Raw genomic sequence first — 23,976 nt, forward strand, 5'->3', positions numbered from 1 at the left:
GGAATTTTAGTATATAGAATAGTAGAACGATTCAAACAAGTGGTTTCTAATACGATAACGCAGTATGTCAGTAACTTTTAGTCACTTATTGTCATAGTGATGATTTCAATTATTTAAAATGCTGAAGTAATGATTAATAATAGTTGGATATTTTGAAATGGCATCAAACACACTGTAGTGGTTTTTGCATTTCCCTGATGCATCTCAATTAAAGCCTTCCTATTATTGATTTAACATTTCATACAAGTGATTTGTGCAAAGTCTTTGGCCCATTCTGTTTATATGATTCATTGCTGAGCCTCAACTTTTGCTACATTAAACAGGACACACTTGACTGAACACACACTTCCCTGAATTCTAGGAAGCAGCAAATATACTTTCACTTCTATCTTTATCAGTACTTGATCATTCTTCGCTTGTTCAGCTTCATAAGTCACAGCTCAGTCACTCTAAAAAGACCTTTTTCTGTTAAATACCAGAAGCAGCTCATAACTAAGGTGAGTCGTAGGTGAGGCTTCTTCTAATGCATTGTGCAAACATATATTCTGGTTCCCCTCTTAGAGGTGCCGATGTACATTTTTAATCAAGAAATGTCTTCCCGTTTGTTTTCAGTGCCATTTTGTGTGCCATTTTGACATGTATCAATATGTGCAATTGGAGAACTGAGACACAAAACATCGCCCGACACACAGAAAGACATTTAGCAGCCAGCTCAGTATGTTACGATTTGTCATTAAACCTCAAGTAGACAAATATATTTGGCTAATTTACCGTCCAGCTAGTTTCCATAAGTCTTTGTTGCTGCTTTACGTAGGGCAGCGTAACAGGTAGTCAGTAAACCATTCGTTTAGCTTTTATTCTCCACATTTTGGTAAACAATGAGAAGAACTCCCGCACACTGTCTCACTTTTCAAGATTGCACCTTCCTCCAACGCACCTGTTACATATTTAGGTGTGCAGAGGTTTTTTCTAAAAATTCTCCACATGGCAAAAGTCAGACCAGGCCATCAAGTGTAGCTGTCAGCGTGGCAGGTGACACTTTGATTCGTCCACAAAAGTCAAATTTGATAATTTTGCTACAAACAATTGTTCATTTTCCCCCTCATCCTCATGGCTTTTTGTTACTGTTTCCCTCTCTTGCTCCGCCTGTCCTGGCATCCCCACTCTCCACCTCAAGGCACAGCTACATCTTCCCTGCTGTATGTTGAGGCGTGGAAGCTGAGGAATGGACCTCCAGCGTCCACTGGTGGAGCTCCTTCTTCCTCTGTCTTTCAGCTCAGCAGCTGACATAACTGGAATCAAACTTAACTTCTCTGCATTGTGTCACATCTTCACCTGTCCAACCTTTAGCTGGACCATTTCAGATAAACTGGCTCGTTTGGCTCAGCATCAGGTTCACCAGTTAAAACCAGCTCAGATAATCAGGACCCACAAAGTGCATGGCCAGCCATGATATCGTGTAAAAACCACAGGAAGCTTCAGCTTTAATCGTCAGTCATTTCTTGGCCTTGCTGTCTGGTTTCTCTTCTGTGTTGCCGTTTGATGAGGTCTGCCTTGCAGTTGCAGGTCGGACCTGGGAAGGGTCAGATGTTGCCTTGGTGTTGTCAGATTGGACTTTGGCAGTTTCTGGACGTGTTTTGGACTCTTTCTTCGGCGGTGGAGGGGTGGCCGGCTGCCAGAGGATGAACTCATGCAGGAGTGTGTTGACAGCCTCGGGACACTCCATCATGACCATGTGACTGCCGTCTTCCAGGACCTTCAGGAAGCCCATGAGGAGGATCTGACAGAAAGTTAAAAAGCAATTTTTTTGGGATTCACCAAAACAGTGATGCTTTGTATTGTGGGACAAAGCACTGAGCTGGTACCAATGTAGATGGAAAAATCAAGCTGTCAGTTAGTGCACAGTTTGAGTAGAGCTCCTATAATTTTGGTGGGAGGCAGACAACATTGTTGAGTTCACTGAAGAGATTAATTCACGGTCCCTGACACTCAGCTGGTTGTAGCTAGTTGCAATGTTTAAACCCATTATATACAAATGTCTTACACCAAAGCACACCTTAAACCTGCAATAACCAAATTGTTGGTCACTTGTGGCGTTTTTCCATTACATGGTACCTGCTTGACTCTACTCTACTTGGCTCGACCGCGGTTCCCCGTCTCCCATTTTCCATTGCAGATTTAGTACCGCCTCATGCCTGAGGCGAGCGTGGCTGGTTGTTATAGCGATGCCGCAGGAAACTGCCGTAACCTAACGCGACACACACACAGAACGTCGAAGGTGTGTTGTTTTTGACTCTCGGCATGTGGCTGTTGCCACATCCAGAAGACAAATTTTGTTTCAAAAGAAGCTGGAGGCAGCAAAAAAAACACAGCTGGGTATTTAAAAATGGCGGTTTTGTTCCAGGACACCCCCTTCTGTCTCTAGCAATGATGACGCATTGATTACTGACGATTCTCACTGACGATTCTCTCTGACGATTCTCACTGACCAATCAGTAGTCTGCAGGTTTTCACATGACCTTTTGGTATCGCCTCAGCTCGCTTGGAACCTGGACGGAAGTGGTACTAAAATGTAATGGAAAAACGCCACTCGTGTCTGCTGAAACAAGCTGTAAACACAACACTGACATACAGTACAGTATCGCCATTTAAGTTGTGACGACCTTGTTAGCAAACATTTGCCTATTTCCACATCCAACAGACGCAGGTATTTAATCTCTTTCTTTTAGTTCAGTTTTGGTCTCCAGGGAGATATCTTGCTCTTTAGCACTAAATGCTCTACTACGTTCACCAGCTAAGTTGCTAATTTTGTCCTTCTGCTGTATGGTGCTGAGCATGTATAGTAGTGAACATTGGGTTTATCGCAGCTTGTTAGCTGAAAACAGCTGCCCGCTGCTTCTGGACACAACATTGATGAGAACGGAGAGATTGCTCCACAACAGGCCAGAAAACCAGAAAAATTACCTAACAGATGCTAAAATGCTCCGTAGAGCTGAGGGAAGCTGCAGAGTAAGGTGGTACTTTTCTGTGGGTTTTCACTATGACCTGTTTCACAGTACACCTAGTTATGCGATCCATTGTTGACATGAAATTGATTTTCTTTGCTCCAGAGGCTTTTTCCATTCGTTTGATTATGGTATAACATTTTTTTTTAAATGTTATGGTAGGTATTATAATTTAGAAAATGGTCAAAAATAATGAAAAATGTGTAAAATTTGTGGTTATGGCTGAAATTGCAAAACGGTCCAGATTATTCTACAAATATAACAGACAAAGTGTAAAGGATATGGTGCTTCATGGCCTAAACCATCAGAAAATAAAATCTAAGGTTTCATTTTGATGTTATTTCTTATGACCCGGACAAAAAACTTGACTAATTTTGACCATCTGGTTCTCTCAGTTCGCTCTAACCAAACATTTGGCTCAAACTATGACAGCAGTGTTTTTAGTAGTGTTTTTTAGGCCTTTGGGGGTTGAAGAGGCCCACTCACCTCCGCCATGCGTTGGTCCTCTTCGATGGGGACAAACTTGTCGTGCATGCCGTGAACCAGCAGGATGGGCACTGTGAGTTCAGCATGGTAGACCTCGTCCCCCTCAGGCCAGTACTGCCCACTCATCATGGCGCGCAGCACAAAGGACGACACATTGAAGGCGTTGTTATCTTTTAGCAGCTGCTTCTCCTTGGCACCCTGCCGAGCAAAGCCAGCCCTGTAGGGGGCAGAGCAAAGGAGATTCACCTGAATTACAAATGGCTTAAAAAAAAAAAAAACAGGTTCCTGATTACAATAAACTGTGGTTGAAATTAACACAACACAGTGCCACATGGAGGTAGACTAAGCATTAATATCACACTTGACCGTAGCTAGCAACATAAATGTTTTGGTATTTCAGATGGAACAGTTCTTGTTCATTTGATAACAGCTGCTAGGTAAGTTTGGGAGGTTGAAGATATTTGGACTGATGGTCAGGACACAGCCATGCTGTTAGCCTCAGATGTCTCCACATACTACAGACTTGATGCCACTGCACGTTTATGATGCTCATTGTTTTTGTTTCTTTTTGCCTTCCAAATGCGATTATTTATTTTCATTATTTTGAAATAAATGTTAATCCATGAGAGCTATCTGCTGCAGCTTTAAGTTACATTCTATTGTATTACATACCACCCTATAACAATCAGTTATTTAAGATTCTGCTCCAGATTCTGCAAATAAAATAGCATAGAAGACCAATTACAGTACATGTTTATTAATCATTTTGACTGGTAACATTTTTACTGTTACTGTTGTGTTGCTGCCTGTCTTACTTGAGAAAGCTCCAGGCTAGCAGCGGCGAGAGGCAGTGAAGCACACAGGTGGGCAGGTTGAAGATGGAGCAGAGGCTTGGCTCCAGAGCTGTGGGACCACCTCCATTGATCATCACCATCTTGTGGACCTGTTCCGGATACTCGTGGGCCAAGAAGGTACAGAATGACACACTAGGAGAGCAGAACAGAAAGCTGGTTATAGGACAGGCTAGGACAACCAGGGTAAACGTGCTGTTTGTTTTAGTATAGTTAGAATGTATATAGACCTACTGTATCTGAAAAGTGTGTTGGGAATGACAATTCTGGCATTTTAGAATGTACGTATTTGGAGAATATAAACTTATTCATCAGAAGAAATCAAAGCACTGTAACACTATAATATTGAATAGCTGCAACTATAAAATAAACAGCGAGTACGGTAGTAACACATCTGTAATATACTTATCACATGAATCAATCAATTCTTCAGTCTATAGTGAAAATTACACATTAAAATCTCCCAGAGACCACTTGTAACCACTGTGGCTACAAGTGGCACTTATTAGACAAAAAGTAACCCTAAAATGTAGTGTATCAGTTACACAGCAATATCTATGTAAAGTTTCTTAAATTAGCCATACAGTGCCAATTACATACAGTGCAATGGCAAATCCACTGAATGTATTGGATTGAGAACTGGTGCATCTTATTGCTTATAAAGTCAACTTTTTGTCATTTGTAATAGGAGATGAGTCTCACTTTACAATACAATACAAATACAATCATAAATATCCTGTAACTGAAAAAGCAGCAAATGCAAAAGCTCTTGAGAAGCTGAAACCAGAAAATGTTTGGCATTTTTGCTTATTAAATAAACAAAATGATTTAGCAATTATTAAACATAAATTAACTATAAACTAAAACTATGTCAATGTCCAGTTCACTGATATTGAAATTGATGGAATTACACAATATTATAAATAAGAACATGCTCATATTGCATGGGCTTCTCATACTTAATATTATGGGCAACGAAACAGATACAGTTAAAGGGGTGATAGAATGCAAAACTGATTTTACCCTGTCATAGGGCAGCACGGTGGCCCAGTGGTTAGTGCTGTGGCCTCACAGCAAGAAGGTTCTATTTTCAAATCCAGGCCTTTCTGTGTGGAGTTTGCATGTTGGTTCTCCGGTTTCCCCCACCACTAAAAATATGTCCTCTCCCTAACTAGTTGATGTGTGGTGAGCGTTGTGTCGTAAGGCGTTGTATGGCTGCTGTGCATCACCCAGGTGGGTGCTACACATTAGTGGTAGTCCCCCCAAATGCGCTTTGAGTGTCTATGATAAAGTGCTATATAAATGTAATAAATAATAATAATAGTTGAATAACGACAGTTTGGTGGGTAAATAGGACATACATAGAAGCTCAAAGTCCCATTGACACCCCTTTACTATGAAAATTTCATATTTTGAAACTGCCGCTGAAAACGGGCAAATCCCAACAAAGCTGGAAGTTGACGTCAACCTCCCAAAAACCGGAATCTTTGTCAGCCCATGGGTGTATTAAGAGAACGGTCACGCCCCAACATTTACATAGGCTACACAACTGACCTGAGATCAGGTAGTCTTCTGAATCTAGGTCGCGCAGATATCTGCTATTCCATTACAAAATTCACTTCTGAAACTTTTTTATGCGAGAAATCAAAAATGTAAGCTCAATGTAAAGCTCAAATATGGGCCGTTTTACGAAAATGGATGGCTAATTGCAAATTTTGTCCGACTGTGTGTCGGAGTTCAGCGCCGGTGCTGCCTGTGTTGTTGCCTCGCTGCCCAGCCTGCCTTCCTTCACACACCCCGGCCTGCTCTGAGGTACTTGGAGCTCCGTCACGACTGGCAGCCCACAGCACTCCATACCCGCTCAAAGTCACCGGTTTTAGGATAATGGACTACTAAACGCTGGTGCTCTGACAGAGCTCCAGGGCCTGCAGCTCCCCTCTTCCTGCTAGCTAAATTCCCGGTGTGTGTGAGTGAGAGCACGGTCAGCGAGCTTGTTACGCCAGCAATCTGTTACCACAGGTTCCACTTAATCTTTTAATGTGTGTAATTATAATGTGTTGAGTTATTTAAACAAACGATTGGGGAAATAAACGCCACTTGTCCGCGAGTCTCATTGATAGAGCCTGCGGCTGGATGTAGCTCTATCAATGAGAGCTAGCTCCTCCTAGAATTCCTCTGAAATTCACAAATATTCATTAACTTGAAATCGGACACCGTTGTTAGCTTTATAAGATATTTAGGGAGATCTTGTATAAGTGGCGTGATGAAATTCAAATTGTAAATATACAGAAATTACGCCAAAAATGAAGCTAACTATCCGTGATTTGTAGCTAGCTACACATAGCTAGGATTGAAGGGACAGTCATAGATAACGAAACCCCCACTGTTCACAAAAATTCATTAACTTGAAATCGGACACCGTTGTTAGCTTTATAAGACCTTTAGAGATATGTTGTATAAGTGGCGTGACAAAATTCAAACTGTAAATATAGCTAGTTATGCTGACAGCCAGCCAAGATTAACTGGAACTGTTGTAAGAGATTGCTGGTGTAACAAGCTCGCTGACCGCGCTATCACTCTCACACACGGGCCATTTAGCTAGCAGGAAGAGGGGAGCTGCAGGCCGGGGTCTGTGGAGGAAGGCAGGCCGTGCAGCGAGGCAGCAACACAGGCAGCACCGGCAGCTGAACTCCGACATACAGTCTTACCAAATTTGCAATAAGCCATCAATTTTCGTAAAACGTCCCATATTTGAGCTTTATATAGTTGATTTCTCGCTTAAAAAAGTCTCAGAAGTGAATTTAATAACGTAATAGCCCGACAACAATGGATAACTTTGCAATGAGACCTGCTGTCAGTCTCCCATGTGTTTCTATGTAGTTTGCTCAAACCAATCAGCGCGTAGCTCATTCTGAATATTCATGAGCATACCATATTTGGAAGAAAAGCTCTTGTTCCAAATAGAGCCATATTCACAGGGTAGTTAAGGGCCTAATAAAATAGCATTCGGGCAATTTTCAGCCCAACCAATGTTACATACCCCATTAGAAGACCTTAAGGAACAGTGTAAAATACCCTATATAATCATTCTATCACCCCTTTAAGTGTCTTTCACTCTCTCACTTTAATAGTGATATTTAACTATTTTTGGCATATCCTGGAGTCCTCTAAATCCTCTCTTTCAATTTAACTGTATGTAATCGTGTGATCTTTTACCCATAAGAATGTCCTATGAGAATATTCCTCTTCCGTGCATATCTCTTGAAGATAAGTCTCATATCCTCAGCCAGGGCATAGAAAGTGTATGCAGCAGCTATTTGTGGTGCTGAGCTGGCTCCATGACCTGCCAGGTCTGGGGTGATCACCTCATAGCCCAGCTTGGAAAAGTAGTCCAACTGGCTTCCCCAGATGTCAAGTGAGCCTCCCACTCCATGGATGAAGAACAGAGCCACGTCTGCATGTGTCCCTTTACAGGCTGATATCTTCCTCTCACAGTCGATCACCACAGTGCGCTTGGGCTTCCGCCTGCGCTTCCTGAGTTGCTGCGACTGGCCAGTCTGTCCAGCAGCAGGTGCCTCTCTTCCTGCTCCTGTTTCAGCTGACCCGTCTGTTCCAGCTGTGACAGACTTGGACCTGGCCTCAGGGATGGTGGCGGGTGGTGAGGAGTTACCACAGTCTGTCAGTTCAACCTCTACAATGCTGTTTGGGTCTGTCTCCCCGTTCTGGCAGTTTTTCAGCTCTGCACTTGCCTGGTCACCCAAGTTCTCAATAAATAGCTGTCCGTTACGATATACTGTGATCTTTCGTTTGCAGCTGATACTCCCACCCTGCCCAGTGGGTTCCTCCACTACCTGCCGGTCAGGGATGATATGTCGAACCCGCAGGACGCGGCCTGGTTTCACCTCCACAAACTCATAGCCATCAGCTAGTTCTGAGGTTTCTACAGGAACAACAACGTTGGATGATTTTGAGGTCAGGCAGCAGAGAAGACCCTCCATAAAGCTGGTCAGCATGGCTGCCAGTCTGTAGGGAATACATTCATATAAAAATACACATAAATCAGCACCACATGCAAACATGAATGAAACAAGGTCACAGAAAACCAAAGGCACATAAACTATAAAATGAACCATGTTTACAAGCAAGTACTCCATTCAACTTATATAGACTATAAGGGTCGGTAAAACTAGTAAAATATCTTTAAGTGAAGCCTAACAATCTAGATGAACTAATCAACTCTATTTCTGTTAACCATTAAATTTGAATCAGGTTTGAATACATAAACACCCTCAACACATCAACATCATTCAGTGGTGAAGTGTATTTTCTGTCAATTGGAGCCCTTCTTATAAATATATCTAAGGTCTGTTATTATTGGCCAGTACTGGCTTATCACAAACATAAAAATATAAATTAAAAAAAAAATAATGTACTTATTTACAACTTGTGATGTTCAAATGCACTATATCAAAAGAATTAAACTTATATTGAAGCAAATTTTGATAAAAAAGAGAGAAGACAACAGAGAGAACCGTAAAAATGTAAAACTAACACCCTCCTTATACCATGACAAAATTAGACAACGGTAGAGTTTTAAAAATTCACATCAGCAATTATAATTTTTGTGTATTGATTAATATGCAGAAAATGAGCAGATGATGAAATCATCATTAAGTTCATTTTGTACATACCTCTGTTTTAATTCTTTGATAACACATCTGAATAGATGTTTAACATGTATTTCTACCTACTGTAAGTTCTATAAGTTGCACATTTGTTTACTATATACACTCAGTATATACACAGTATATTGTTGCCATAATGTGTTCTACTAACTCCCAAATATCAGCATCCAAAGCATCAAAATTGCTGTATTATCACTCTATTGCAGTGTTATGTTGTGCAATTTTTAAAAAGTTTTGTGATCTTCAGACATCTTTAAATCTCTACATTAAATGAGCATCTGGGAACGTACAGTACATGCACCATTCAAAGAGGTAAACCGGTAAATGTGCCTTTACAATCTGGTGTTAAATTCCAACTGAAAACCCTTGAGACTTTCAGACGTAACAACATCGTCCCTCAGTGCAGACTTTGGGGGTATTAATAGACCAGACCAGTAATAGCTCCCTGAGTTAAAGCTGTCTGCCATGTGATCACTCTGCACCTGCGCACACTGCCATACTGTCCGTCAATCCACAAAACAACCAAAGGTAATTAATGGTAATTTTTTTGTAGTATGGCCCAGTAAACAATCTTCTTAAATCATATTAAATATTAAAGGAGATTATTTTGGTGTAAATTAATCTCATATAGAGAAAACTCACACAGCCCTTACGTTTATGATAATGTGGAGAAATGCTAAATGTGCACGTTAAAAAGGTAAGGTTTTAATATTTAAAACCACAAACCATCAGAGAAGTAAATAATCAAAGAATGAATGTCTCATACACAGTACAGGTACAGTATAAACAGCATGTGTTAGGTTATCAGTTGATTATCTACCAATGCCAAAGCACAGCAGCTGATCAGGGTCTGCAAGTCTCTCTGCTTGTGGCATTAGCCTTCCTCCCTGTTGCTCCCCTTCATGCTAGAGGGGATTATACTCTCTGGTCTCTCGGTCTAAGTCCACACAACACAATCTGTCCATCTCCTCTCTCGATGAAAACAGTGACACTGTGCGGTGATAGTTTTACCTTCTGTTTGATTTGTTGCATCTTTCATCTGGGGATTATGGACACAATGTAATATTCCTGCTTCGCTGGCTATTCTCATGCCCTTTCTGCTTACACTTGCACATCCTTTATCCAAACAGCAGTGCTGTACAGTGCTATGTGCCAACCAACTGTGAGAAGCTGAGCAGGCCATTTTGATATCACTGAGGGTGACATATTCAACTAATAATATCTTCACATCAAAAGGTATCCATTATCCAGACACAAGGTGTGACCTGTGATATATGCAATTCTTTTTTTCTGTTCTGTTTCTTAGTGTCCATTCACACTAAACATTGACACAAGTATAGACATATATTTACGTTTTTCTACCCTTACAGACATAAAAACTCCCATAAATCCACCATCCCCCCCAGATTCAACTCATACACCTCAGATATTAGAAGTAACTTAAAAATAGACCAATGGTTTTTGATAGAAACCAAATACAGAGGTGGTGTTGTGTGGTAAAGTTCTTTCTTGCCATGCATGTCCTTAGCTCTTTTTCGTCGCAGTCTCCCTTGTCACTCTAATCTAGCCTATATATATATATATATATATATATACATATGTAAGACGTGCTTGTAGGAAAACAAGCTGGCAAATAACTGAGCAAAAGACTTTTCAATTTAGTAATACAATCTGTCCAATCTTCTCTTCTTAATTGAGGCTGTGAGAATGGCCTGCATCGTGCATTATGCAAGTGCATGCTGATTTGATTCTCATTTGTATTATCACAATTCTTCCTTGCATATCACAATTTATTCAGTTTGGTAGAATACACAAAAAATATCTGTATTGGCAACGATTAGGCCTCATCATTACAAACCAGATCATATTTGGTACAGCACTGGGGACTGCCTAGACAGGAGGTTGTTTCTGTGCTCTTTTTACGCAACGTAACACAAAATCACACCTGGGAATACCTGCCCATTAGGCCATGGGCTAATCGTGACAGTAATGAGGGAAAGGTGAAGGCAACAATTTGACTTTTACACCCCAATTATCAAGCTGGTCCAAGGAACTGACCACCTCAGTCACAATACTGCGTCCCTAACTGATTGAACAGAATATGATACGTAGAGAAAACACTGTTCTCTTCAATAATATCCTAGTGCTGTGTCTTATTATTATGTGAGTTTGCTTCTCTGTGCTTGATCTCTTCCATTTGGACATCGTACTGTATGATGAAGCACTGCAGCAAGTTTGATTCCCCTTGTGGTTACTACTGTTAAGTGGCTTCTGTTGACAGTGGCTGCTAGAGGCTGTTATATAATGATCCACGCAGGTCAGACACAATCACAGTGACTGATGCCCAGTAAAGAGCAGAGACTGTCCCCATGGGGGATTAAAAACAACTACAGTGGGTTCACTGTTGATAGACCCTGGCTTGCTAAATTATGTGAACATTGAATCCTGATCCTTTTTGCACTTACTTACTGTTGTATGCCACAATTTAATCAATAAATAGTGCTGTTTATCTTTGAAATGTATATTTCTTATGGACTTTTGCAGGATAGTTTCAGCATAAAAAGAACTGTCCTATAACCTCACTACCTATATGTTGCTTGCTTTATGAAGTCAAATGCTCTGATTCAATAACAATGTTCAGCAAAGCGGAATTTATTAAAAAATAACAGTTATAGTGGCCATTCAGCAAAACGTCGAGCTCACAGATTCATATAATAGGTCATAATTGATACCAATTTGAGCAAAAAAAACAAAACAACTGTTCACACATGGAACATCATTACTAAAATAGCTTTGTCGCAGATTTCGGTAAAATAAAACGTGTTTAGGCTACCTGTTTAGGGTGAATGGGCCCCATCTATTCACTAATAATAATGAGGCAAGTGCCAGAATATTTTCCCTTAGGCCTACTCTATTGATAAATTTGACAAAACTCAAACAACTCAATAACCCGTTTGTCTGTTAACTGCAACGCAACTTCATATGCAGCGATGTATTTATTGTCTGTTGCCAATAATTTACACTATAAAGTATAATATGACAAAACAACACAGACAAGTTCAAAGAGAAATAGATGCCATTAAAGAAAAATGCTTACCTTTATATTTTCAACTATTCGCGTGAAATAATGTAGTTTTCTTATGAAGCACTGAGGAAGTAGGCCTAATGACAAGAGCTGTAATCTGTTGCAGTCAATCCAATAATCTAATTTATCTGGATTCTGTTGTCCTGTAGGTAGCCTCCACATGGCGGCCAGTGTTAGCCGACTGACAGCACATCTCTCTTTGTGGTACTGAGGTATAGCTCCAAAATATCAACATGTTCCAGCGCTCCACTTCCACGTTGGAATATTGGTGACGGCGCTTGAAGACGCACCGGAGCTCCGCCGGATGTGTCTCCTATCACCGTGTCGGTGCGACTGAACCACTGCAACCTGGTTCGGTTTGTGGATGTGATGAGCTGCCCCCCTGCTGCTCTGTGACGGGAGAGGATAATGATGTGCTCTATATGTGGAGTAAGGAGTAGTCTTATTGAATTATAAAGTAATGGATTTTTAAAATAAATTAAAAATGTGAAAGCAACTTGTTCATAAAAGAATCTTTCTCTGAGTTTACTATATAGGTTATACTATAATACTTCTGGCCATAACTGCTACTTGAGGTGACGAATTAATCGATGCACTATTCTATCAATTATCTATTTGCTCCACAATGCAGTGTGTAGATGTGTAATAGCCTACCTATGAGCTGAGATGGGTCCAGAGTTTGTGGGATGGGGATGGCATTCTTATCCATCAGGGCCACAACGAGCCGGACGAGATTAAGTTAGCTACAACAAGTCACTATCTCTATTTCAATTTGGTTGGTTTGTTAAATCTGTTAAATCTGGTTTAATCTGGTACCAAATATTGTCATCATGTTTTTTTCATTACTTTAATGTTGGAAAACTGTCCTTCGACCGTTAATTTACTAAGTTTGAAACATTTTTGCAAGATCGATTTTGAAATGGTTGTGACATGGAAAGAACAAAGAGAAAGGCATCCTATTTGTCACTATTTCAATATTTTAAAATGTTTTCATGTCTGTTTTACGCAAATCTTCTCAAGTTACCTTTGTAAAATATTCCACAATGGCTAAAAAGATTCCTTCCATCGTATCAGCATCCCAGTCACCAGTATCACGAGCTGGTGCTGTGGCAGTTGCCATGGCTGTTGTTGCTAGGTAACTGTTTGTAGGGAGTCCAGAAGGCAGGTGCCAGTGAGGTGTGAGGAAGAATCAAGACCCAGCAAACCATTGAGCCAATTATGATGTTGTTTTCCCTTCAGCTGTAACAAAGTAAGGTTAATTTAAAGTTTACCTTTCTATACTGTGATGGTCATACAACAGGATATAGCCTATTGATAATACTATTATTGTGTTGTAGCGTGAGATAGTTGGAAAGAGAATATACCTGTATAAAAAACATCAAAGAAAAGTAGATGCATTCCAATAAAAAGGACAGAAGCATTGTTGCAGCCTTAACCATGTTAAAGTAAAACCTACAATCACAAGCTTGAACTGCAACAATTCCTGTTAATGCCTTCTAGTTTCAAATTGATTATAGGCTACTAATATGTGTTTTAAATATCAATGAATCTCTTGGTATCAGTAAAGGATCTGAATACGTCTTCCACCGTTGGTAGCTGGTGATGTCTATTTTATAATGAAGCTCATCATGTGGGAGAGGGCCCAAGATCTGTTGTGTTTAATGATTGGCTGTCAGGTCAAGCTACAAGCACGTGGGAGCAGGGCTAGACCAATGGCCGCTCTCAGGGCGTGGCCAATGAAGCATCGCTAACATCCAGCCATCATGCTAGCTGAAGTAGTCCTGTGCAACTAGCTTTGCTAACTCATGCAATGACATACTGGGTTATGTTCTCTATGTGTAGTATCATTTTTTCACGGACGCTTGGATCTAAACAACAACGTGTGTGTGAAGGCTGTTGTTTTCTTCATCAAGAGGACCCGATAGGACAGCTGTCTCGGTTAGCTAGCCTGTAAGCTAGCGCGGCTAACCGTAACATACTCACACTGCCTGCCATCACGGTCAGCACAACAGACACCAAGCCAAGTCCACAAGTCGGCGTTGGATATTTCTACCATCATGGAGAAGGTATTTAATCCGCATAGGCCATGCTTGTAACGTTATCTTAAACTGCACTGCAGTTCTCACATGGCATATGGTAATACCGAGTTAGCTGCTAGCCACACCTGCTGTTCTACTGTTGGCATTCATTAACCGATGCCAAGCCGGCCGGCATCGTTATGTGCTCTGAGCTGCTCAGCTCTGACTTGCAAAACACTCTATCTGAAATCATCACCTCCACTTGGGAGGTTACGTGAGTAGCAGCAGGCCCGTTAGCGTGCATGGGTTGCTAAAATGAGGGAACGCCCAGTACTGCTCAGTGACTGTATTTATCCTGCATCTACAGTCATTTGCAGGGACTCCTCATCTGGGTTTTTTGTCACCATCCGCCTCTGTGGAGGGCAGATAGACAGGTGACTGAGGCTTGCCGTTTTAAGGGTCAAATTTAAAATGCAAGATGAAAGAAAAGACGTTCACTAAACCAGAGCTGCTGGGGTATTAATCATCAACACACCCTCTTCCCACAGGCTGATTTCTTGAAAGGACTTCCCGTCTACAATAAGAGCAATTTCAGCAGGTTTCATGCAGACTCCGTTTGTAAAGCATCTGTAAGTACCCTATTATACTATTTATGTCCTCAAACTGTCATTATGAACCCTAATGATAATATTTGCTTTGGATGAGATGCTGAACAATTGTCTACAATATTTGCTCATACACAAACCAAATAACGTAAAAACTATCAAAAAACCTGTAGGATCACTTAACTAAATTATACATAAAAAATGCACACAACTGTAATTTGTAACCTCTTAGTTATTTTTTACAGAATCGGAGGCCCTCTGTGTACCTTCCAACACGAGAATACCCCTCTGAACAGAGTAAGTACCAAACTCACAGCTAAGGAAAAACTGTGAGAAAAGTCTTAAACTTCAAACCATAAATTAAGAGTAAGGCTATATTAACAGAAGCTGTTGCTGTACCCTAGTTGATCACTAATGTGTTTTTACTACATGCATTTTGTGGAGACTGTGCTCTAAAATAATTATCTTTTAACATAATTTTTCAGTAATATGTTGACTGTGTTTGCTCTACAGTTATTGTAACAGAGAAAACCAACATTCTCCTGCGTTACCTCCATCAGCAGTGGGACAAAAAGGTGAGCATGTGCAGTTCTTTGTTATTTTCAATTTCATTAGTCTAGCGTCACTCACTGACAATCTAAATCTTTGTTCGTTGTTTGGTCTCTGTTAATCATGAGCCTCAAAATCTTAAGTCTTTGGTAGCTGGATTAGTATTAAAAAGTAATTGTGTTATTTTACTGACTGCTGTGTAATCCTTTGTGTCCCACAGAATGCAGCAAAGAAAAGGGAACAGGAACAAGGTGAGGGTGACAGTCCGGCACCCCCAAGGAAGATTGCAAGGACAGATAGCCAAGAGATGAATGAGGACTCATAAGTGTGTGTGACTGTGTGTGACTGTGTGTGACTGTGTGTGAGTGTGTGTACAGAGTATAGCCAGTATAAACCAACAAAAACAAAGGATAATCCCACCTGAATAAATACTTCTGGCCATTCTGCACTATGGCAGGATGCCTTTCCTGGCATCACCAATAGATGAAATATGTGGAAGTAGGGAAATACCTGTCAACAAAGCAGCCATTTATTGTGTAAAAATTGTGTGCGTTTAAAATTATGTAACCAGAAAAGATTTGAAAACCACTGTTGGTTTATGCTGGGTACTCTCTGTGTAATAGTACATATGTTTGTTTGTATGCATGCTAAGCTGTGAGTGTGTTGTACTGTATGCTTGAGATGAATGAATAGTTGAGAAAGTGTCAGAGCTGATATAAGTTTAGAGAGGGACTTGACAGATAAAGTCAGACACTACCCTTGAAATCAGTCTCATAACTGGTACATGACTTGTGTAGCCTTCTGTCACTTGGAGAGTCTGTCCTGATTTGTGCAAAGATAACTTTTTGTTACTGTTTTAATTTTATTATAACTATTATTGTTTATGTATGGCAATGAGCTTCCTGCCAGCCACAGTGCCCACCCTCTCAGTTTCACTGCCCACTCTGCAACCACATGGGGGCATTGCGACATTTCTCCACACTGAACTAAGACTGCACTGTGAAGAACCGCACAAAGTAGAAGCAACTCTTCCAGAATCCCCCGTAGATGTGTGTTTATGGTGAATATGCATACCTTCATTATATTCTGGGACTTGTTCTTGTAGGATAAATGTCGTGGTGGTGTTTCTGAGAAATATTTTTTACATCTAGCACCACCTTCTGGCTAAACGAGGCTAGTGAGAGTGGGATTTTCTGTGAGTTTTTGCTGCCCTTTCATCAAAGGACATTAAAGAAAAATAAGGAAAAAGTTGAACTTGAATACAGAGTTGTAAAATGTTGGATTTTTAGTTGCACAACAATGTAACAGCACAGATAGTGAAGAAAAATATGTAAAGGAATGTCTGGAAAAGGAAAAGAATATGTTATGATGTGTGTAAATAATTGCCAGTACCAGAATTAGTTTATCCAATGTTTGTGTCTGCTTTTTGTAAAATAATTCATGCCCATGGATACGATAGAAAAAGGACCCTTGTGAAAGTGAAGGAAAGAGCCGCGGTGCTCAGTGGATGTTACCTTGCCTTGCATGTTGATGTTTTCACGGCTGAGTATTCTACTTCTGGACCAGTAATAACACTTAAGGGGTGTTGGGGCTGTGGTCTTATCTTGTGTGACTGTGGAAGGTATTAGCCTAGAGGCCTTACAATCTGTCATCATGGTTTGGACCCTTTAGCTCCCCCAGCTCAGGGCCTGGGATAGCTGTACTGTTCGCCCTGTCTTTGTGACAGCCCTAGAGGGTTTTTGTCCAAGAGCTGGCTTAGATGAACACAGGGGGTTTAAAGGGACGTTTTATTTTCAGCCATAGCATGCACAGCAAAGTGCAGTCGCCATCCTGCCTTGTTCCTGAGCTTCAGTTTGTATTGGTGTCATATACTGTACAACACTGAATTAAGCTTTTTTTTTTTTTTTTTAAAACAATTAAATATCACTGCCCAGCAGAGTCACATCGAAGCCTCTTGTCCTTCCTGTCCTTTTTTCGGTCGATGCTGCAATGTGGGTTGACCGTGAGGTCAGTCATCTTCCTACCTACAGTGTAAATACTGTCTGTTACTTAAGCGTAAAACCACAGTATGCTTCTGCTTGGATAGACTATTCTGCAACACCCTAAGCCTTGCCCCACTTCATGTGTGTTAGATCATCAGATATGTTCTTTTTAGCTTTGCTGAAATAAAACCGCATTGAAACTGGGGTTTTGTCATGTGGTACTTCTAGGTGATTGTATGTCCTTTATTTAAGGAGATTTTTATTCCCAGTATTGAAAACATTTTTGACTGAAGAAAAAATGTGCAGTCGTGATTTTTGCAGGAACAATTTCACAACACATGAAATGCATTTGAAATAGTTTTATTAACCATTTTTCAGGTCTTACAAAAATATGACAAAATAAATTAAAAGAAATAAATAATCCCATTTCCCAGTATTTCTCTTTAAAAGATCTTTTTTTTTTGTACAGTGGTACATTGGAAGAGCATATTATGTTCAGTAAGTGAGACTTCCATGAAGGTCTTATCTTAAATTCTTGAGGTTAGGGTTAGGTTTTTAATGTAGCTGTGGTGAAAACCTCACCTGTTCACACGTTCTCCAGAAGAAGACGGTACATTTACTAAATCCAGTCCTTTCCAACTGGTTTCACATCAGACTGCCTAGATAAGCCCAACTCCTGTAAAGAACCGCTGTTGCTTTAATGGTGAATTACAGACAGTTGATGAGTCTTGGTTGTCTGAGCTGCTGTCCTGACGTGAGGGACGCCTGTGGTTAGCCTGGTGCTGTCTCTGGCATGGGATGCCTCCTGATGAAGCTTTCAATAATACCCAAGATCTATTCATTTACTTCAACCAATGCTTATTTAAATACCTCCATATTAACAATATGCAGAAGTTGTTACTGCTCTTAAGAGTGCAATGATGAAAAAAGTGATAGGTTGTTTAATGCTATCCATTTCTATCAAATGAAGTTGTACTCCGTTTTCACTGAATAAAGAGGAAATACATAGATTGAGACATGACCTAAACTGTTGCCCTTCTCACTTTAGTCACCTCTGCTTTGAAACTGGCTTCTCATTTTCTACTCAAACTCTCAAATATTAATATATGGACTCTATTGAATCATGGTGTCACTCATCCCTGAAATGCTAAATGAAAAAATGCTGCAAGAATAAAGGTTTTGATGAGAATACGCTCAGCTACGCTTACCATCCTGTTCTCTATCATATGCCCCTTTAACAATGACCAGCCGGTGATACACAAAGACACTAAAGATATCAAATTTCTCTGAGCCTTGCACTTCTCATTTTGCATTTATAATGAACAATGACTTCCAAATATACCAAAGAACATAATGTAGATTCACAGTAAAATGACACTATGACCACACACATTGATCTCCTATCTTGTTCCTTATTGCATTTAATGTCAGTAGGATCTTTTTGCCTGTCTACTTAAGTACATGTTTGTGTTTTCCTTAGGCATGTGATTGAAAGGTGGATCATACTTATTGTGAAGTTGTTACAGACACATTCAAGCAGCAACATAATATTTAAAAAAAAAGTTTGAAGCTCAATGTCATCATTACTCTAGACTAGAGACCTATTCTGTAAACACAAAGCTGTAGATGGATGAGATTATTGTTATTATTTTAATTGTGAGTCAGGGCAGATTCCTCACATTAAATATGAGACAAGAGAGAGCTGACAGTGGAAATTGAAGGGACACAAAGAAGATGCATAGAGTCCGACAAATAATAATAATGCAGTATGTGTGCTGTGGGTGGGGGAGTAAGTTTAGACTTATAGTAATACATCTCCTACAACTCAATGGTATTGCCAAAATGCATGCCAGAAGTGATGATGTGAAAATGCATAGTTCATGTTTCTCTCTCTCAACCTACAGTGTGATGTCCTCTGAAACTTTGTGTACCTGTGTTTACCTTATCTAATGTCACCATAATACATTTCCTTTCGAAGAGTCTGCAGCCTGACACTCTAATGTTACTGTCCCCGCTGTACACTGAAGACTGGTGTTATGGGTCAATAGTCAATAGTGAATCAGAACAAGCCGTTCAACAATACATTTTGCTATGCAAATAAATTCTGGCGCCACCTTCTGGAGACCTTGCAGAAGTGAAATATCTGTTTATGGTAGATGGTGGGCTTACTTAAAAGATTAGCATAATGTATACCTTAAAACACCCTAGAACATACAGTACACATACATCTTGGGTTAACAGTATTATCCAAAAAATACCGCTTTGGTTAAAAAAGGAAATTCCCATCAGCACTGCAATAAAAACAATGCAGCAAATGGTGTGTATAAAAAAGATATGGAGCTCAACATAAATGAGAGCAACTATTGTAAAAACAAAAACACCTCATCTGAATATTTAGGAAACCCATAGTTGCTGAGAGTAGAGGCAGGTGAGTAGATAGCATGTACATGTGTGTGTGTGAAAGGAGTAAATCAAAACAATCCAGCTTTTGCATAATGTTATGAGGCAGGCTGGTGTCGATCCTCTCTCCTGCAGAGCGAGATAGGTTTCTATGCAGGGCGTAAGGGTTTAGTGCAAATGTTACTTCTTTAACTCTATGCTAGTTTGCCAAGTCTGGTGAGAGTGTGTGGAATGGAGCACCATCTGTGTTTATAAGGCGCTCTACGGGCTTGGATGGAGAACAGCACGCACATTCCATGCTCCGTTTTCTCAAAATCACCTTCGTCTACTTCTGCTTTTTTTTTCCTTGTCTCTCTTCCACTTGCTCTCTTGGGAAAAATACTGGTACGTGACAGCTCGCCTTACTAAGCTCTTTACTTCCTTTTCGAACTGATCTGCCACTGTCACAGGATGGGAAGAAGTGTCCAAAGCTCAGACATCACCTCAGCTTTGAAAATAAAGCTGGTGATATATCAGGGATGCTTATTACAGGAGGGTTTGTGATGATTGATAAGAATAATTAAAACACTGATTGATATTGCTTTTCCATTTTTTCCACTTCAATATAAAAGTGAAGGGCCCAAGAATTCCTCAACGTTAAAAATGAGACAATATCTAATAATCACTTGAGTTGTGACGGCTAAAAACGCTCTCAGAAGTTATTTGATGTACAATTTGTGATAATTTCATACCACTGTGTACATTTTTTTTAAATCCTTTTGTCTCCACAACAGGCGGTGTTGTTATTGTTATGTCCTAGTGGGAGGCCATTTTTGACTAGAAGAAATCAAGAAACACAGCTCTCTGCTTTAAAGGCTTAAAAATATTAGAAACGCAGCTCATGCATTTCTTTATGTATTGCAGACAAGGAAGTGTGTGTATGTTTGTGTGTGTGTGTGTGTGTGTGTGTGTGTGTGTGTGTTTATTCGGTCATGACAAGAGGGCTTACGTCTTTCTTATGAAGCCTGTTTTTTTGTCTCTCAGCAAAAGAGCAAACCAAAACAACAGTCACCTCTCATCAGTTTCATCTTCTCTTTCTGCTTCAAGTACTTCTACACATAGCCTGTGATAGCACAGAAGGCAGGCCAGGCCTCTCCTCACAGTAAACACATCACTTCTTCAGCTGAGATGTAACCAACGACAAGTTTGTTCTCTATGGAGCTACTAGACTTTAGAGCCAGCCGGGTCCAAGTCTGTTGCATGTCCGTTCTCTGACCCTTCCCCTCCAGGCGAGGGGATCTCGTCTGGAACACTGTTCAAGTCAGACCTGGATGGTTGTCTGTCTGACGCCTGTGATGATGATCCTTCCCCAGGTCTGTGCAGCGCAGCCCCGTTCACACACGCTCCCCCCTCAGATTTCCCGAAGTTAAACAGTTTCCCAGGGTTGAAGGCTTTGCTGGGTGACTGAGAACGCTCCTGAGAGCTGCTACCTGAAGATGAAGATGATGATGATGCTGTAGCTGTGGTGTTAGCAGCTGTGGTGGCGGCCGCAGAAGCCGCAGCACCTTCCTTCTTATTCTCAGGTGACTTGAGGAATTTAAAGCTCAGGAAACCGGGCAGCTTCGGCTCATTTCCGGTGGGGGACTGAGGGGAGCGAGCGCCACTCGAGGAGAACTTGCTCTGCAGCGGGATGATCTGTTTCAGCTTCATCACGTTATTGTTGGCCAACAGAGAGCTGGGTCTCTTGGGTTTGTCTGACCCGCTGCCCCCTCCTCCTCCGGCCCCAGGCCGCGATTTGCTGCTGTGACTTTTGTCGTGGTGGTGATCCCCAGAGGAGTCGCCCTTGCTGTCGTCCCGCTCCCTTTCCCTGCGGGCCATATGTTCCGCCTGCCTCTGCCTCTCCTCCTCCTCCCTCTTCCTCCTCTGCAGCTGCTGGTAATGCTGCTGCGCCTGCCGCTCGTGCTTCTGCAGAGGAAGGAAAACACATTCTCACAATGTATTTACTAGAATCAGCACTAACCCAGCTAACCATTACAATACTGCAGTGCTACCCATAGAACAAATCCCTTACTGAGAGTCCTGCATTAGTACTGCAGGGGCCACTAGCCTAATCTATTTTCTATGTTCTACTAATTGTGTTTCTCAAAAGTATTATTACTTGATTAAAATGTAGTAAAGAAGTTTAAAATATGCAATTTAGCTCCGAAAAGAAACCTGCAGTGTTGCAGTTCAGCTTGTTGGCAGCAGAGAGTTTGGCTCCTCTGATGGCTACTGCTATGGATTTTTTTTATTTTATTACAGTACTCTGTTCATAATGAGGTAGTTGTTTGAGGGCTTGTTCAAACTGCCTGAATAATTATTGAACTTCATCCATCTCGTGCAACTTGTCCATGACAAATACATTTTTTTTGTTCTTATGCTGTCACATTATTTACCTTAAAAGCCTCCCTGCGCTGATAATCCAGTTTAGCCATCTCCTCTCGGACCCATGTAGGAATGTCAGGGATGGCCACATGGATGACGTACTTCAGGAGGATGGCAAAATGCTGCAGATATACAGGCAGGTAGAAAGAGGAGGTGTGGGAAGAAACTAAAAATTATTTTTTGAATGTACAATACCAATCAGATATAGGACACAATGCTTCAAAATACTCTTTAAGGGTATGTTACTTGAACTAATTCTTGCACAAAATTATCTAGTCCGTGAAATCCTGCTCCTGATAAGCCTGACTTCTTTATCAGGCCAAGACAGAGCTGCAGGCTGTTTACCTTTTTTCCAAATATAGGCAAGCACAGAGTGCAGCCCTAACAGAACCAGTATCTAAATATGTTACAAGTACTGTAAGTGGAGAAACATGAGGTGAGTTTCAGTGCATCTGTTCATGCTTTTTAAAAGATTGGTAAGTTGGGAATTCATTATTATTCATCAGTGTGAACAGCATTAATCCGTACTTGTCAGCCAGTGGATAAAATAAGAGAAAAGTTTTTTAATTTAGTATAGAAGCTCGAACAAGGACACAGCTTAATGTGTGATATACTGCATGTGCATGACATAGTATTTCCCGACCATCACATCTTCCTCTAACCTATGTTTTACATCTCCTGAGAGAAACATGTTTCTGTGTAAGGTAAACATCTGTAGCATTTGATGAAGCCATTTGGGTTTCTCGTGCCATACAACCCTCCAAAGTCTCTGCAGGTATAAAAATACAGACAGTAAAACTTGTAAACTTGTTTGGAGCCTTAATACCTGGCACATTTTCTGATTATCATACAATTTGTGCTGGGTCACAAAATGCTGGCGCCCTGAGAAAAAGTTTGAAAAAGCACTGCTCTAAGCACTTCAGACGGACTTGCAGGAAGGAGCAGCAGTACCTCGAGGATGACGATGGAGATGATGGCCATCTCGGGGCTCAGCCACGGGAAGAGACGCTGGAGCTGACCGCATTGACCAATCAGGTAACAATTCACTATGATGGCAATCAGGCCCATGGCTTCCATCGCAGTCTGTGAAGGAGAGAGAAAAAAGGGTTAACTTTGCTGTTTCTTAACACTGACTTTGTGCTATGCACAAAAATCATTTTAATTTAGCTCAGTTCAGTTATTCCAACCAGTTATTAGTAATTGATCAATTTCATGTGATTGCTACACAGATACATTTACATGATCTGGTCTTTAACTTTAAAAATGGATATCAAGCCAGTGTTTGTTACAGAAGACAGCATAACTATAACTAATTTAATTGTCCCTGTCTTTGGGTGGCAGTGAATTCAGTCCATTTACAACTACGGCAGAAAAACTTCATGAGCCTGTGTTAACTTTCTGACCTGCCACTGGCCGATGCTCTCCACTCTGATTCCAAAGGGCCTCTGCAGACCGGTGCAGAGCTTAAAGGCATCGCTGCGGATCTCAATGAGGTTGTTGATGAGAGCGCACATGGCAGCCAGAGGGAAGGCTGAGGAGAACAGCACCACGTACCCAAACTGGACAAACATCTCTTGGTAGTCCTGGAAGGTGTCCTGAGAGGTGCAGAGTGGACAATTAAACCAAGTAAGTAAAGTCTGAATGCAGCTAGAAGACAAGACTGCAATTCTGTAGACTAAATCAATGCACAATGGTACCAAATAACAAAAAAAGATGTCATTAGCTTGGTTTAGTTGTCATTTAGTAATTTATCACCTTTTGGAACATAACCCTGTGTTATTTACAGGACACGTGTCATGTAACTGTGAAGGCTGAGGGATTCTTTTGGAGTCGTGTTGCAGTGCTTATTTAAAGACATGTATCAAACCTGAGTTTAGTATGAGGAGCATGACAGTGTTACCCGGCAG

The 23,976-nt window shown here is 40.8% G+C and overlaps 3 protein-coding genes across 5 annotated transcripts in view; 1 reads left to right on the forward strand and 2 right to left on the reverse strand.

Moving 5' to 3' along the window:
* Positions 1–755: 755 nt before the first annotated feature.
* On the reverse strand, positions 756–12,533 carry abhd8b (abhydrolase domain containing 8b). The gene is made up of 6 exons (XM_028586873.1): positions 12,125–12,533; positions 8,013–8,365; positions 7,559–7,958; positions 4,307–4,477; positions 3,492–3,708; positions 756–1,780 (listed from the first exon to the last, which is right to left on the reverse strand). The coding sequence occupies exons 2-6, from the start codon at positions 8,353–8,355 to the stop codon at positions 1,496–1,498; spliced, it is 1,416 nt and encodes a 471-aa protein (XP_028442674.1). The 5' UTR covers positions 8,356–8,365; positions 12,125–12,533; the 3' UTR covers positions 756–1,495.
* Positions 12,534–13,785: 1,252 nt separating this feature from the next.
* Positions 13,786–17,470, forward strand: dda1 (DET1 and DDB1 associated 1). Its single transcript, XM_028587403.1, has 5 exons — positions 13,786–14,178; positions 14,679–14,759; positions 14,981–15,032; positions 15,249–15,310; positions 15,505–17,470. Exons 1-5 carry the CDS (start codon positions 14,170–14,172, stop codon positions 15,607–15,609), a joined length of 309 nt encoding a protein of 102 aa, XP_028443204.1. The 5' UTR covers positions 13,786–14,169; the 3' UTR covers positions 15,610–17,470.
* A 186-nt stretch (positions 17,471–17,656) lies between these two features.
* ano8b (anoctamin 8b) overlaps positions 17,657–23,976 on the reverse strand; it is a 39,341-nt gene continuing 33,021 nt past the window's right edge. For all 3 annotated transcript variants that reach the window (XM_028587623.1, XM_028587622.1, XM_028587624.1), the window contains 4 exons: positions 23,473–23,664; positions 23,021–23,152; positions 22,081–22,191; positions 17,657–21,610 (listed from right to left, as the gene is read on the reverse strand). In XM_028587623.1, coding sequence (XP_028443424.1) covers positions 20,870–21,610; positions 22,081–22,191; positions 23,021–23,152; positions 23,473–23,664 — 1,176 coding nt within the window. In that variant the 3' untranslated portion in view covers positions 17,657–20,869. The remainder of the gene's footprint in view (positions 21,611–22,080; positions 22,192–23,020; positions 23,153–23,472; positions 23,665–23,976) is intronic.

The sequence above is a fragment of the Perca flavescens genome, chromosome 9 (genome assembly GCF_004354835.1).
Source record: "Perca flavescens isolate YP-PL-M2 chromosome 9, PFLA_1.0, whole genome shotgun sequence".
NCBI classification, from domain to species: Eukaryota; Metazoa; Chordata; class Actinopteri; order Perciformes; family Percidae; genus Perca; species Perca flavescens.